General features: G+C 47.2%; 1 protein-coding gene across 4 annotated transcripts in view; it reads left to right on the top strand.

Moving 5' to 3' along the window:
- The window catches only part of stx1a (syntaxin 1A (brain)), a 29,563-nt gene extending 14,096 nt beyond the window's left edge, over positions 1-15,467 (top strand). The window contains exons 4-11 of one of the 4 annotated variants that reach the window (XM_029172189.3): positions 4,723-4,797; positions 7,219-7,292; positions 7,398-7,506; positions 11,074-11,147; positions 11,287-11,421; positions 12,533-12,643; positions 12,832-12,942; positions 14,337-15,467. In XM_029172189.3, coding sequence (XP_029028022.1) covers positions 4,723-4,797; positions 7,219-7,292; positions 7,398-7,506; positions 11,074-11,147; positions 11,287-11,421; positions 12,533-12,643; positions 12,832-12,942; positions 14,337-14,414 — 767 coding nt within the window. In that variant the 3' untranslated portion in view covers positions 14,415-15,467. Of the gene's footprint in view, positions 1-4,722; positions 4,798-7,218; positions 7,293-7,397; positions 7,507-11,073; positions 11,148-11,286; positions 11,422-12,532; positions 12,644-12,831 lie in introns of all 4 variants that reach the window. The other 3 variants (XM_029172188.3, XM_029172187.3, XM_041073577.2) reach the window with 3 other exon arrangements.
- Positions 15,468-16,042: the final 575 nt, after the last annotated feature.

Genomic DNA, 16,042 nt, shown 5'->3' with positions numbered 1-16,042 from the left:
TGTGTATCTGTTTGGCCTCCAGTTTCCAGAGAGCATCTTTCCTGTGACTCTTAAAAGTCCTCAACTCGCAGCCCTGGAGAAGCTTGGTTTAATTACAGCCTCTGAGTGTTGCTATTTGCAGTTCTTTGGCTTGGTGCTCGTCCTCGCTGTCTGCCAGTGCTCCTCCGACCGTAACCAACATGTGTGGAGTGGGTTCCTGCAGCTTTCCTTCTTCTCTGTTTGTTCTTCGCCTTTCTTTGTGTCTCTCTTCTTTATCTCTCTCTATTTCCTTTATCCTTAGAACTACATCATGATATCTGAGTTGATGTACTGTAGTGTCATAGCCACTGAAGACAGGCTCTTAAACTGTGCAGCAATCATATCCCACTTAAAGTGGAGTGAATAGGGTGTGGAGTTCACGTGCAAGGCTGAGGACACGCACCGATACGTATGTATCTGTATGCAATGGAGGTCAACGCCAGTGAGATAAGTCCCTCCACTTGGGTCTGACTGAGACTGAAATTAGGCATAGAAACACTGACTCCTAACACAGACAGACTGCAGCAGGAGAAAGACAGGGGTCGATAAAAGGACCCAGTCCTCCACTCACGTCCGCTCAAAGTTAAAGACGTTCTTGTTGGAGTTAGGTGACTATTTTTGCCGCCCATTACCCAAAATGCAGCCGAGTTATACAATTCGAATGTGTTTGAAGGCACAGAATATCTCACTGAAGGACATTTGCAGTAGCAGGCAGTGCTGCTTCTCCCACATGTGGAACGTACCTGGAACTACTGTGATATAGATGCAGATCGTCTAACACATTATTGAACATTTAACGTGTGTGTTGCTGTTGTTGTGTCTAATCTCTTTCTCGTTCGGTGTAATTGTTAGTAGTCAAACCTCTGGTGTCAGTTTGTGGTTAGCTCACTGCGCATTATTCCTCCAGCAAGGCAAATATCAGTAATGTTTGGATGAGCTCATGCTCTGTCCATGTGAAACACCTGGACTCTAGACGATCAATAAGCAGAGCAAACACACAAAGAGCTGGTAACATATTTACAGACGGAGCAGAAGCTGAAAAGATAAACGGCTGCGAGACTGGAGCGGCAGCAGAGGAAGATTCAGGCTCAGTGTCACGGTGCTTTGACTTCTGATTGGCAGGAAAAACCCGTGGTATCAGTGTGAAAGGTGAACCTCGAAATGGAAAACGCGGAGGGCGATGCCATACATGGATAAATGCTCCCGCAGAAGCAGCATCAAAGAAGTGGTGGAGTTTGATCCATTAACAAATGACAAATCTTCTTATGGCCTTGGCTCAAACTGAGGTGTGAAGGGAATATGAGCAATCACAAGAATCTGGGCTCCGTCTTCACAAAGTCGGGTCTTGTCGGTTGATGAAAGTGATCAGAGGAAACATAGTGTGACAGATTGACAGGTGTCAGAACACATCCAGTAGTTTAGCCTCTAATTAAATTCAAATAGGAAGCTGTAGCCTGTTGCCAGTGGAAACTCCAGGAATAGTTTTAATCTTAACAATAACGTTAGCAAAAATGCCAGATAAGCATTTAAGTGTCATAGTCTTCCTCTACTGTAGCTGTGAACTGTAATTATGAGCCAGTTCAAACAGCTGCGAGGACAAACGATCCTGGACATGCTGTTTAAAAGGACGATGAATACTCGTGGAGCTTCACCCCTAACTAGCAAGTGAAGCTCAATGAGCAGTAAAAATATTCATAAAGCCCCATTTTTCTGAACGTCCCGCAGCGGCGGGCGCTTCATCTTCTGTGTCTTTCTTCCTCCTGCTTTTCCTCCGTCGTCCACGTTTCCTCAATTTTCTCTCGCCTCGTGGCGTCCCTCCCGCTTCCTCCATCTCTCTTTGAAACAATCTGACAAGCTGGAAGGAGGACGAAAGACACATCGCCATAGCAACAGAGCCTTAATGATGGCAACAAGCGTGACCTGAAGATTCCGTTCGAGAGCGTCTGGGAGAGGGATGGAGTGTGAAGCCATAGCTCAATTGACTCCTCGGTTTTGCCCTCTAATTTGCTTCCCTCTCACTTCTCCCGCTACTTATTCATCAGTGTCGGCACTCTTCCTCTTTTCAGACAGCCAATAATGAGGCTGAATAGACACTTGATCGAGCAGGTTGTCCTCCAGTGTTTGGAGACCGCCGAGGGGGAAATCTAATCTAGCTCCTTCGCGGACACACTCCACGAGCCGATCTTCTCTGCCGTCAGAATCTCTGCGATGCCAGTGGAGCTGACCTCACCAAACGAGCTATCACAGGTTGCTATGGTTACCCAGCCGCGACCTTACACCTCTCTAGAGTTTCTGAAGTTGTGAAAACGTGGGAAAAGTGGACACAAAGAAGCCAGACACAGAGAGGACGGGAAAGCAGCCGGCGACAGGTCTCCTGCTCAGAGAAGTAAGAGTGACCGAGCATCGGTTTTCATTCATCCAAAGCTCGCTGCAGTTATGAAGCAGCTCCTGATCTGCACATACAGGAAACATTATTCATTTCGCTGTGAGGGTCTGATCTCGGCTCACATTTGGCTGAGACGACGTACGCATGATGATAGTGTTTCCAGTGTTTGCTCCAGCTACAGTCGCTGTACAGTATGTAACGATGTAACACGCGTGTAAACTGCCTGAGGGCTTCTCTTTTTCGCTTACACTGCTGCTTCCCACCAAAAAGCGTGAGTGTAACCTTGAGGCCCAGCGAACCTGAATGCACTTCCTTCCTCTTGGCATATTTGGAAAACGGGCTAATATCTTAGCATCCGCGTCTGCATCTGCTCCATTAATTTGCACTTACGGACCTCAAGCTGACCTTCACGACGACCCTTGTCACCTTTTTACTGTTCTCATCCATCAGTTATCGCTCTGCACGTCCGCTGCTTTGTTCTGCTGAGCTGTAGATACCACAGCCTGGCTTCTGCTGATATGGAAATACATAGTGTTAATCAGATTGCATGCACATGTTTGTGGCAGTGGGTCCACTCTGAGCTGCTATAGTTTAATGATGCCCACAGGCTTTATTATTGCTCCTGTTTATAATAAAAGTGTGTAAGCTGCTGATTGCTGTTGCATTTATAGAACATACAGTATTTCATCCATTCATCATCGTGCAGGATCTGAAATCTCAAGTCTCCAGCTTTTAATCACCAAAGTGTGATCTCAAATTGCCATAAAGAGCATAAACGCAGTGTGTGATGTAGAGTTACCGAGAGGCAGATCATATCATTACATCTTTTTTAGCTTGTCTCCTACCACCTTTCAATAAGTGAAAATTCAGCAGCAATTTCGGTCTTTTTCATACTGTGTAATTGAATTATCCACTGAAGATGCGGTTTGATGTGTTTCACGTCTGTCGTTATTTTCTCAGATTTGAAGATACTACAATGTTATAATACCAGGAGCAACGCAAGCAAGTTAGATTGAGCAGCTCGACTTATTTAACTTGTGTGTCTGCTGCCTCCCAGGCCTCGTTAACATATGGAGATCTGGCTCTGTTGTGGCATTAGGATGATAAATGCTCTTCTCACTACTCTGTAATGTGCTAAAAATGGCAATTAATGCTCCAGGGAGAGCGAGAGAGTATGTGTGAAAACCATTCTCCTTTTTGTTCTTCTCTATATTCAACCTCACATATTTTATCCCAACACATTTATTCACTGCACGCGCTGCAGAAATTAGATACATGGTTTTCTATGTAACTGCGATTAGAACTGTTTTCAGTGTATTTAAGTGTCAATGCATCAAGCAGCAGAACTGAGGGACTAGTTATGAAAAGACAACAAACAATCAACCTTAGTAATTGTGTTAGTAAATGTGTTCAATGTATTTCAAATGATATTTGAAACATTATAAAGCGCGCATGATGGTTTATGGTGCACAGCTGCAACTGAACAGTACCACGATGTGTTTGTCCTGTCTGAACAGTGGGACTAAGGTTTGAACTAATCTAACACATGTAGATTGTGTTTATTTAGCTGGTGCACAGCTGGCTGTAAACACTGAATGTGCATCACTGTGATATATCAGCGTATTTGCATTTCTTAAATAGCACATTATGCACTCATTGTGTTTGCCTGTGCATTATCAGTAAATGTACTAGGCGCTAGGCGCATCGTCAGGTGAAGTAACGCACACCGCGACCACCGAGGACCAGAGGAGTCACGACAACCCACCCATTATCCGTGCTGTAACCATGGCGTCATTATTAGCCTCACCCATCACACGAGACAAAACGCCACATCTCCACGTGCGAGATTATCACACAGCTGTCTGTGATTCAGAATGAGCGAGAGGTCGGGGGGAAGAGATGAAAGAGAAATGCTGCTTCTCCCGCGTCTAGACACCACGATGACGGCTGCAGCCTTTTGAAGTTCGCAGCGGTGAATGCAACTGTTTTCATTGCACATGCATAATGAATGATGTCGGGCAGAAACCAAGCGTAAACACCAGCACATCACATGACATGAGCCGTGGAAGACACTGGGTTTGAACCCGGGGCGGGTCTCAGTGTGTATGTTGGCTGTGGAGGCAACAGAAGGACGACAGCAGGAGAGAAGGGACGGACGCTGCTGAACTTGATGAATTGATTGTCTGCGTTCGCTCTGTCACTTAACGAGTTGTTTCCTGCGCGTCAGTATCGATTCCGTCTGTGTGCAGTTAACAGGTCTGTGGAAGTGCTTTAGTGTACAGCTCCATTCATCTCTCCTCTCCTCTTCCCCCATTTAGAAACTAAAGCTGAGCTGGAGGATCTCATGGCAGACATCAAGAAGTTGGCCAACAAAGTGCGCGCCAAATTAAAGAGTGAGTACAGTTCATCCTGTTTCCCACAGAAGCTGGAGCTTTAATTATGCCTTATTGTGATCAGCACCCGCGAAGGCGAGGCCTAGTTTCTAGGCAGGAGAAATACTGTAAGTTGTCAATAAGTAGCTGCAACTGGAAAATGGTGGGTGTTCATACATAATTACTGCCCACAGCAATAAACAACTTTGTGCTCTTTTTGACTGCAGCATAAAGGTTTTTATTCACAACTATGAGCTGAAACGATTAATCAATGATCAATTAAAGACATGGTTCCTCATTTAACAGAAATCATTCACTAAATGTTTTCAGATTGCTAAATATTTGAAGAAGTGTTAGTTTTCTTATTTGACATCCCAGTCAGCTTCAGCCTCTAGTTTATATATAATGAATTCAACAATGACACAGTATAATCATGAAGTGGAGTTTTCAGAGCATATCCGTAACCAGTGTCTGCAGCTGTTTGACTTTGGTCTGGAGAAAACAGCAAACAGACCCCTGGGTTTACACTCATGTGCTGCAGTGATTAGTATCACTAGTCCCAGCACACACCGAGTTTGACTGACAACTGACTAATGTCATAGTAACGTACTGTGTGCAGGCTTCATCTGTGCACAGCTGCTACTGTACATGATCACACCCTCAACATGTATTTAGTCCTTGTGTCCTTATTATATATCCATAGGTGTGTGTGTGTGTGTGTGTGTGTGTGTGTGTGTGTGTGTGTGTGTGTGTGTGTGTGTGTGTGTGTGTGTGTGTGTGTGTGTGTGTGTTTAAAGGCCTGTTTGGGTTTACGCTTGTTACTATATGTTCCAAGCAACAAGCTAAAAGGTACAGTCATGGCCCCTACACACACACAAACAAACACACACAGACTTGACACAAGCGCTATCAAGCGAGCAGCTCTGCATCACACGTCTCTTACTGTGTCGCTCCATTCCCCATCAGTTGTTGCCACAGGATACCTTTGTGTGGCCGCCCGCTCCGCGTGTGCGTTCGCCTGCTCACTAAGTGACCTCACCTTTGTCACGCTGCACACCCGTAGCCTCTGGAAGTGACAAACACTATTCATTTTATGCTGTTTGCAATTCTCAATCAGTCCCGTGGACTCAGAGAGCAGGAGTAAAGGTCGTGGATGTGGGAAGGTCTCACATTAGCATCTCTTCAGCAGCTACTCCGTGTTCAACTCCACAGAATCACAATGCTTATAACAAATGTTTTGCACAATGAGCCTTATGCAAGAACTATAATATCAATAAACCTCTGACTCTCTGTTTTTATTATTTAAACGCCCAAATCTCACATGAGTTGCCATTATTATGATACACACCCGCAAATTGATTTATAGGACGAGTTGTTCCGCTTCATCGACGCCTGAAGCTTCTGTAGTCTGTGTTCTTTGTCTTGCTGCATTTTTCAGATTTACCATTTGAGTGTTTAGAGCACCCAGACCTCAGCTCTGTGGTGAGTGGTTCCGAAGGAAGGAGCCAAAGGTTTAACTCTGACTAAATCCATGACTTTATTACGTTTCTTTATTAAGACTTCTTTTGTGTTTAATGGTTTAAACATCTAATCTCCAATTAGTGCAGGAAGCCAGGGGACAGGACGGGTTAACACGTCACTCCTTCCACTCTAAGTGTGTAAGTGCCAGAACGAATCTCCCCGTTCTACACTGTACAGAGCCGTTAGAATCTAAACCACATCCTTTATCACTGTCTGCTTTGTGACAAATCTTTATTGCGAGGACAGATTGACGGTATTACACAGTATTTTGGGCTGCTCCTGGTTTTTCAGTGACCATTAAAACGTTACACAGTTGTTGCCAAAGAGCTCCATACGGCCCGGAAAGCGTCCCGGTGGAGTAGATGGGATGAGCAGGCCTGCTGGAACAGAGCTGGAGCTGCTCATTAGTTTGAATCGCTCCTCTGCCGCGCCGCTCTGTCGTGCTGTCAGCGAACTGTTTACCTCGCAGGCTTCGAGCTGCTCGCATCCACTCCGAGGTGAATCTTACTGCACGCAGAGCGGGAGCGGCAGCAGGTGCAGAGGTCACGGAATGTGCAGGAGCTGCATCCCCTCCAACAGCACGGGGGTGGAAATGAGCAGGCTGCGTGGAATTCGCTAATTGATTGAGTACTTCACACTGACAGCGCCTTCATTTACATCATTATGCTTGGCAGCAACTCCTCTACAATGGGTTCCTGAGGTGTGACTGTGAAGATGCGACAGCCAAAAGCCTCCAAAGACGTTTATCATTTTTAATTTCCTGCCTCTTCATCCTAACGACTGATATGTGATTAGTTAATGTGCTGAAGCTGTAGTTGAATTAGTTTCTTAGTTCTTCCCCCTTTTTTTAAGGTTAATATTCTTCTTAGAGTTCACTGACTGCTTTTGTGCACTGTTCTCCATATGTGTGTATCTGTCCAGGTATCCAGCAAACCATTGAACAGGAAGAAGGACAGAACAGGTCATCTGCTGATCTGAGGATACGGAAAACACAGGTACCTGTGGGCTCCAGAGCGAATCTGAAATCCTTTAAAGTAAAACTGCTTATGGAGCAAAACTTTTGATCAGGTAAACAGTTTATGACGTCTTTGTGTCCGCAGCACTCCACACTGTCCCGTAAGTTTGTGGAGGTGATGTCAGAATACAACACCACGCAGTCAGACTACAGGGAGCGCTGCAAGGGCCGCATCCAGAGGCAGCTGGAGATCAGTGAGTTGCCCTCTGCCCAGTGCCTCCATTGATATTATATACACACAGTGTGTGGATGTGCTGAAACAACAAGGTCTTTTCATTAGTCTTGACAAATGTCCTGTAATCGTTCGATTGAATGGTCACACGCGCTCGCGATGGCTTCACTATCACAGAAAACAAGTCTGTGCGCGCCCTTCATTTTCAGCCTACGCGAGCGTCTTCCTCTTCATCCTCCCAAAGTCACATTAGTTTCACGATAATTAGGCTAAAAATAAAGTCAGCACCCAAATTGCTCCCTGCTTTGTGAAGCTCCTCAGACCTGCTGAACAGACCACGGTTCTCTGGTATCTCATTCCTCATAACACAGACCTTTGACTTTGTCCCGTCCATATTTTTATTTTTTTAAGTGCAAAAGCACCTTCCAAAACACACGCATCACCAACACCCACAGCCACATGTGAGCTCATGCCAGGATGCAGCAGCTCAGATCCGAGCTCGTCCTCGCTGTGCGATGTGATATGACAGGTATTAGCTGCGGGCCCAGGGCTCCGGCGCCGTGCCAGCTGCCGCGACGGTCACCAGAACTTACCCTCAACGGCACGCGCTCACATGAGCCTATAGGAGCCACTGACTCATTTATGGCCACGAGCGGAGCGGAGCAGGGGCATTTGGGTCGCCGTGTTCTCGGCCTCCGGCCATCTGTCGCTCCAGGGCGGCCGCATTCAGCCGGGTCCGTCTGCGGGTCCGGCCGGGCTCGAAAAACAGCGACGCAGAACCTTCAAACTAACACGGCACAAAAAGACACGCGCACCTGCCTCGCTTTCACCGTGGGCTCCTCCAGGTCCGTTTGGGTTTGGTTCGTCAGATGGTAGAGACGCAGGAGGCCTGTCATCAAGGAGGCGAGATGGACCGACAGCACGGAGGGAGAAAACACTGGAGAGAATCCAGTTTTTGGTTTTTATGGGCTCGTGTCTAGTAAAGATTGTGACCATCACACAGCAGCTCCTCTGCATTTCTGTTGTGCCAACTGCGTCCACTTGGTTTGCCTGTGAATCAATAAGCGTGTCACACAGAGGGGAGAGCGGTCCACTCTGTCAGATTCAGTACCGATGCCCTCGCCTTCCGTTCGTCTACGCTGTGAAACACCGTAAAAACGCGGCGGCCACGGCTCCAGTGAGAGGGAGAGCAGCGGGTTCAACGGCTGGTTCCAACGTGTGTGTGTGTGTGTGTGTGTGTGTGTGTGTGTGTGTGTGTGTGTGTGTGTGTGTGTGTGTGTGTGTGTGTGTGTGTGTGTGTGTGTGTGTGTGTGTGTGTGTGTGCTTGTATATGGGTGAAGAGACGCAGCGTCAAAGCTCTTTGATGAGGTGGAAAAGAACCAAACAAGTCCAGACCATTGACTGTTTCTTTCTTGTTTTTCCACTTCCCAGCAGCAACATGTAAAGGTCAATACAACTGATACACTGCTGCTCCTTTACAGTTTAAAACCAGAGCTTTTTTAACCATCAGCTCCTAAGAGGCTTTTGTGTATAAGTACAACTGTGGTGAGATAACCACACTAAGGCTCAATGCTACTGTAGTGGTGCCTCCTGTAATTACTTTAATCTGCATCAGCACAGCCATAGTAAAGCATCACCTCTAAACAAGCAGGGAGCTGCTTTAATCACTGCGTACTCATGTCATGTTAACAGCAGATAAATTATTCTGCTGCTGTGTTTCATGTCAGGACACCGACATCAGAGGTAAAAGCAGCCCATGCTTTCACACTTGGATATTCACCCAGGAACGGAAGTGAAGACGCAGCCTGTTAATTAGTGGATGGAACCACTGCACTCGTTCTCCTCGTTCAGTTTGTGGCTCACAGTTTAGGGTCAGACTCATCAGTCGTCTCATTTAGCGTTCAGCAGCTTGACACACGGACCAAAGCGCCGCACGCTGTCGGCATCACACCTTCCTCTGCAGCGGTGGGGGGGGGCTGCTCGCCGCCATCGGCTTCCTTCATGTTGATTACTAGTCTGTCTCATAAGGGGAGGTGTGCACCAGTATCGGTCCACTATTATAAACATGTCAACATACAGAATGGGCCTTTTATGGCTCCTGTGCTGGTGACACTGGGACAAACTGGGGCGTAGGCTGTGAATAACCTGCTTTGGGGTCTCGCCTCATTTGTGTTGCATAACGATGGAGATGACATAACACTGTTACTGGTAGCAGCGTATCGTGAATGATTTAATAGTTCATAAACACTACGGTGAAGTGAGACTACTCGGCTTTATATTGGGCTTCTCGGGGTTTGGGTCGCCATGGCAACAAATAAGAACCTCCCCCAGAGACTGTTGGGGCTCGGAAAAAGCCAGCGAAGTGTAGTGTGTGTGTGTGTGTGTGTGTGTGTGTGTGTGTGTCTGGTGTGTGTGTGTGTGTGTGTGTGTGTGTGTGTGTGTGATTGATAAATAGGATTATTTTCTTCTTAACAATTATCTGTGACTCATCGTCGCTGCCCCATGTCCTTTGGCTCCAACTCTGACCCCCTTTAATGTTGTCATTTGGTCCTAACGCTCTGGAGACGGGAGAAGCTGGGGAAATGGGAAAACGACCTGCGTGCGCTGACGTCTCCTTCTCATTTGTTAAACCGTAAAATGTCATTGATGAACCTGATGAAGTCTCTTAACCACAACTAAGTGAATTTCATGGGTTTGATAGGGATGAGGATGAATTAGACAACCTGTGTGAGGCTGAAATGCACGTAGACGCTCATCATGTTAGAGAAGAGAGAAGCTCCATCCGTGTTGTGTTCAACAGCTGATCATTTGCTCTGACTTCATCAACATCAATCAGCTGTTTTGGGAGCGATAGCTCATATGGTTAATAGCAAGCACGCTCAGACAAATTTTACATTGATTCCTATAGGCTTGACAGCGCTGAGGGGCATCGGGGCAACGGTGGTCCAATCAGATCAGTGTGGTGGTGCCAGGTGTAATCATGTGGTCATGTGGAGGTAGTTCCTGTGCTACGCTTCGGCCCACAGAGGATTTCAAATGTGCAAAGGAAAGATTGGAGATGATGCACAGTGTGAGTGTGATTTATAGTATCAGTGGGTCAGAAATGGAGTGGAGGAGACGCAGCTCCGCAGGCGAAATCGGCACTCGAACGCAGATAACGTTGGTGCAGGAGCGTGTGGAAGAAGTGGGACAAGTCTGCTGGGGAAAATAAAGAGTGAAGAGAGGAAAAGACTGCGATGGCAAGATGCCTGTCGTACACATTTGGAGGGAGGGTGCTGAACAAGTAGGTGATGGCCTGAGGAAGAGTGTGAAGAGGATGATGATGATGACGATGATGATGTTGATGATGATATCGCCTCCTGATCTGCCCTGGCTCCCTCTCGCTGTAGCATTTGTGTTGCACCTCTTTGAGACAGATGGACAGAGGAGAAGTGAGCATGTGGCCCACAGCTGTCACCTTAATGACTCTTCTGACTGACATGGTGATGATGGGATGGGGGGGGGGCTAGTGTCCTGGCTTCAACCTAACACACCTACACCATGAGAGCTCACATCTGCAGCATTAAAGAGTGTTTTGTGTTTTGTCTAGCTGGGAGAAACACGACAAACGAGGAGCTGGAGAGCATGTTGGAGAGCGACAACCCAGCGATCTTCACGTCCGGGGTGAGAGACCCAACGGATGCAAAATGAGCACGCACGCACACACACACGCACGCACACACACACACACACACACACACACACACACACACACACACACACGCATGGTTTTAATCCAATCCTGCTCCGTTCATCCTCCCAGATCATCATGGACAACATCACTCAGCAGGCGATGAATGAGATCGAGACGAGGCACAATGAGATCATCAAGCTGGAGAACAGCATCAGAGAGCTCCACGACATGTTCATGGACATGGCCATGCTGGTGGAGAGCCAGGTGCCGACAGCCGCCGCTATAAGCTAGCATTCACCCGTTCACAGGTTTAGGACCCGATGACCTTCGTCTGCGTGAAACAGAATTAAAAGTCAGCAGGACTCAGACCTGCGGTTCGAAGGGGTCGTAGGATCGTTTACCAAGCACATGCTGCTGCTTCCCGTCATGAGTAGTTTATTCTACGTTTTTTAAGTTTACACACGAGCTCTAGAGAAAATGAGTGGAGATGGGCCTTCTGGTGCCAGCATAGTTGGAAGGAGGTTATGTTTTCATCTCCATCTGGTTGTGTGTTTACTAAATATCTCAGTAAATTCTGATCGAATTTCAGGGGAGAGCTACGTTCTGGTCTGAGGATTAGCTGGATGGAATATGTTGATCGTGCGTCTTTGGGATTTTGTCCATTCGATGTCTTTTTTAAATATAACTTGGACTTTCGATTTGGCAACGGAGCAATAAAATCTTTGCTTTCGTTAGTTGAACTCAGTCTAACGTAGGCAACAAAACGTGACGGGTGAACATGAAAACATGCAGAATGACAAAATTGTTGCGTGTGAGTGAACTCAATTACATTACAGCAATTACAGCACGATGAGGCCTTGACTCATAATGTTCACATGGAACTGATAATTCTGTAAATGGCTAATACTCCAGCGCCGTGAGCACAAACCTCTAATTGAACTAACCCTCCTTCGTCACCGGAGCGACATCTTCTGACATCAGACTTGATTCTGTTGGTTTGTGCCGTCTCTCTCTCCAACGCTCTTTGTCCTTCTCTCCCTTTCTTCTTCTTCAACACAACACTGTCGCCACAACAATGACTCTAAGCTCTAGTGATCAGAGAACCACGCTCCCGACAAGGTAATTAGCCTCTGATTTTTACTTTTTGGTGTTTAAATCATGCATGAATGAAGACCTCTACATTTTGATTTGCTATAACATTCATTCAGATGCACAGCAGTTGAATCCTTTATGTGGTGCTAATGCTAATTATGCAGTGCTGTCAATAAGTCAACCACTTTAAACACTGGAGGCATCTTATTAACAACGTGGTTAGAGATGTTGAGGCTCATTTCTTCCCACCGCCTCCCACTGACTCCCTCTTTTGCTTTTGCAGGGTGGGCTGGTGAACAGTATTGAGCGAAGCATCCTGGAGGCTCAGGAGTATGTGGAGCAGGCGAAGGAGAACATACCGAAATGCAAAAAGTTGAAAAAGACCAGTAAACGGGTGAGACGCTAATTATTGGCAGGCTGCTAACGTGAATTATTTTCTCTCTCTCTCTCTCTCTCCCCCCCCCCCCCCCCCCCCCCCCCCCCCGTCCTCTCACCACCTCTCCATCCCCATCCACTCCTCCTGCCCACACATGTGCCCGCTCTCCTCCCTGTCCGCATGCCTCTCTCACTAACCTCTTCCAGGGGGAAATGATAGACCGCATAGAGTACAATGTGGAGCACTCGGTAGACTACGTGGAGAGGGCGGTGTCAGACACTAAGAAGGCGGTTAAGTACCAGAGTAAAGCTCGGAGGGTGAGTGACACGTACAGCGAACCCATGCACGTGCACAAACGCGCTCCCGCTTCCTGTACGACTGTGGCGGATCAGGTGTGAAGCGACGCACGGACTGTACAGTGATTGTCGTCGGCGCGTGCATGCTCGAGTGCAAGACGTGTGTTGTGAGTGGATGTTGTGGGGCAGCGATTGCCAGCAGTAATCCTGCCGTTACCGTGGCGCCCGCAGGGATCGTGGGCTGATGGGGAGGTGATTAAGGAAGTCTCGATCCTCAGTGACAGACTGTCCGCTCAGCTTCAGCGTGAACTTCATTGATATTTATCGGAATTAAATGTGAAGCACAAGCCTTTGCCAGCTGCTCAGTGCAGTGGTTTAATCACTGTGGTCCCTGGGTTTAGCACTCTGCCGTAAGGAACCACTTGGACTCGGGGCCCTCCTTTTGGTAAATGGAACAACACTGCCACCTGCTGGTTAAAACCTGCATCAGGACAAGTAGAGAGTTGGAGTTTCACTGAGCTAATGTGATTATTTCCCCATTTACCAAAGCTTCTTCTTATCTTCCTCTGCATCCTTCTGTCTCTGCTTCTCACTGGTTCTCTAAAATCCATCTCCAAATAAATGAGGCATTATCTAAATCGCATCCTCTTTGTCTCCCCTCACGCAGAAAGTGATGCTGGTAGGAGGTTGTGTTGCAGTGTGTCTCACCATCCTCATTATTTCCCTCGCAGTTGGACTCAGTTAGGACCAGAACGTGGCATCAACCACCAGCGCCTCACGCGCTGTTTATTCAGCTCTGTGGGGTATAGAGTCGCTCACTGGGTATAAACTGGGGCCACTGGTTAATGTCACTGGTGTGAAAGCAGTGAACTAAATGTCCAGCGACAGTAAAAACCAGCTTGTGCTTTGAGTCTGTTGTAGTCATGATTCACACACCTCTGTCATGTGCATGTTCTGCAGTCTGTGCAGATGCTTTGCATGTTTTTTTGCAGCAGACTGGGACCGATCCCCAAACGTTTCCTAAACTGTTGAATCTTGTTGTTGTTGTTACTAAATCGCTTGCTTTAAAGCCACTGTGTGGATGTTTACACCCTCCTGGCGCATCCTGTGTGTGCTACACCCGCTGTGAGCATGTTATAAACCCACTGTAGTGGCTTTAAGGCATATTTGAATTCATTTTGCTGTGAACAAAAAGCAGGAACAGACGCTGTAAAGCGTTACAGCCGTATGTGGAAAGTCTCCAAAAGCAGAATTACACTCCGGCAACATATGGAACTGCTCCACGTCCACATGCTTCACTGTTGAACTGCATTTTGTTCCGATCATTCAAAATGTTCTGCCGTGTGTTGGGCGAAGTAACACGTTTTCCTCTGCTCCCCCTTTGCTGCTGCGGACGACCGTCAAACTCGCTGCAGAAGAAAATCATGATTCTTATATGCTGCGTGGTCCTGGGAGTCGTCATTGCTTCCATCGTGGGCGGCGTGCTGGCCTGAACCCCGGCCGCTCCGGCGCCGAGGGGGGGACGCGCCGACGCGCACCGTCACACGTGCGACCGCTCACGTTCAGCCCGCTACGCGTCGGGCCCCGCGCGGCCACCGCGCACGCGCGGCGTGCGGGGCCGGGCGCGCTCCCGCATGAGTCGCTGTTTCTGTAAACGTGTGGTGCTGCAAAATGTTTAACTGAGTGTTGAGTATCGTCAGCGACATGATGTTTTCCAAAAAGTGAAACGTTGAATGGAACCGTTACTAAATGGTGTGTAACGCTGTACTAATACATTCCAACTTCCAAGCGGCCGTGTCCACTTTGTGTTGTACAGGTTTCATCAGCTTTATATTTACTGGACTTTGGCTTCTTTCTCCCCCTGACGTCCTCGGCCTCCCTCCGCAGACCCGCATGGTTTAATTCACTGTACAGTGGTGTTTTGTGTTCGGGTGCAACAAGGAACGAGCGCAGCTCTTCTCGTGGCGTAGTTTGCTTGTAGAATGATCACGCTGCCAAATCTTTTTCTAACGCTACTGTAACGTTTCGTCTGGCCTTACCGGATGTCCTGCCCGTGGGTGAGTGAGTGAGTGAGTGATGAGTGCGTGTCTGCATGAAGCACAGGGGGAGGAGGGTGAACATTTGTAGCATGTGTGAACGTGTGAAGAGCGAGTGGTGCGTGCTTTTCCAACCACACGTGTCTTTGTCTCTGTGTAGAGGTCCATACAGCTCACTGACACTGCCAGTATGTTCAAATAAGCTGCTCAGATGGCGTCTCGTCTGATTGGACCCGTAGCTCTGGTCTCCCCTTCTTGTTTTATGTGTGTGTGTGTGTGTGTTTTTATAAGACCGGAGCTTTAAACAGAGCTTATTCTTCTGTCAAGCGACTTGATGGGATCATGGAAGCATCAGCATGAATCGTAGCCCTGTAACAGACTCTGGCACAGACTGCCACCGTGTGACCATGTTGCCTACCTAATCTTTGCCTTTGTGTCGTATTGTGCCGACATGGTTTGGTTTGTTCAACGGTTTTGTTTTTTTAAGTAAAGTTTGTCTGGAAAATCTCAGAGTTTGCTTTTTGTTGATGCACACATGAAAATCAAAGATGACTTTGGTACATTTACCCCAGACACCAGATAAAAGGCCTGCATTTAAAATCTGGCCCAAGTAAAGTTTGGTGTTTCTTCACTTTCCTGCATCCACGGGCGGCAGATGGTTATATTTTTTACTCATTATAACAGAATGATGACTCAATACTTTACTTTTACTTCCTGTTTTGGTAGTGCAGCTTTCTCCTTCTGCTCCTTTATTCATCTGGTTCCTTTTCTTTACAACTAAAACATAATGTCCTTCCACATTTATTCTGATGTGAATATATCTTCACACAGACTGAGTTGATTTCTAAGACAAGATATGTCATATGTTATTGATCCCCTTAGGGAAATTGTTTTCTCTGCAATTGACCCATACACACACAAGGAGTAGCAGCGAGCAGCCACACATGGGGCTCACAGGGAGCTAGTGTGAAGTGCCTTGCTCAGTGACACGTGGTGGGATCATCTGGGTTCAAACAGACCTCCCGCTTCCCAGACCAGCGCTCTACAAGCTCAGCCAAAATTAATAATTACTAATTATACTTAAT

Source organism: Betta splendens, chromosome 13 (assembly GCF_900634795.4).
Source record: "Betta splendens chromosome 13, fBetSpl5.4, whole genome shotgun sequence".
Taxonomy (NCBI): domain Eukaryota; kingdom Metazoa; phylum Chordata; class Actinopteri; order Anabantiformes; family Osphronemidae; genus Betta; species Betta splendens.
The sequence above is the reverse complement of the archived record's forward strand: the minus strand, read 5'-3'. Positions and strand labels throughout refer to the sequence as shown.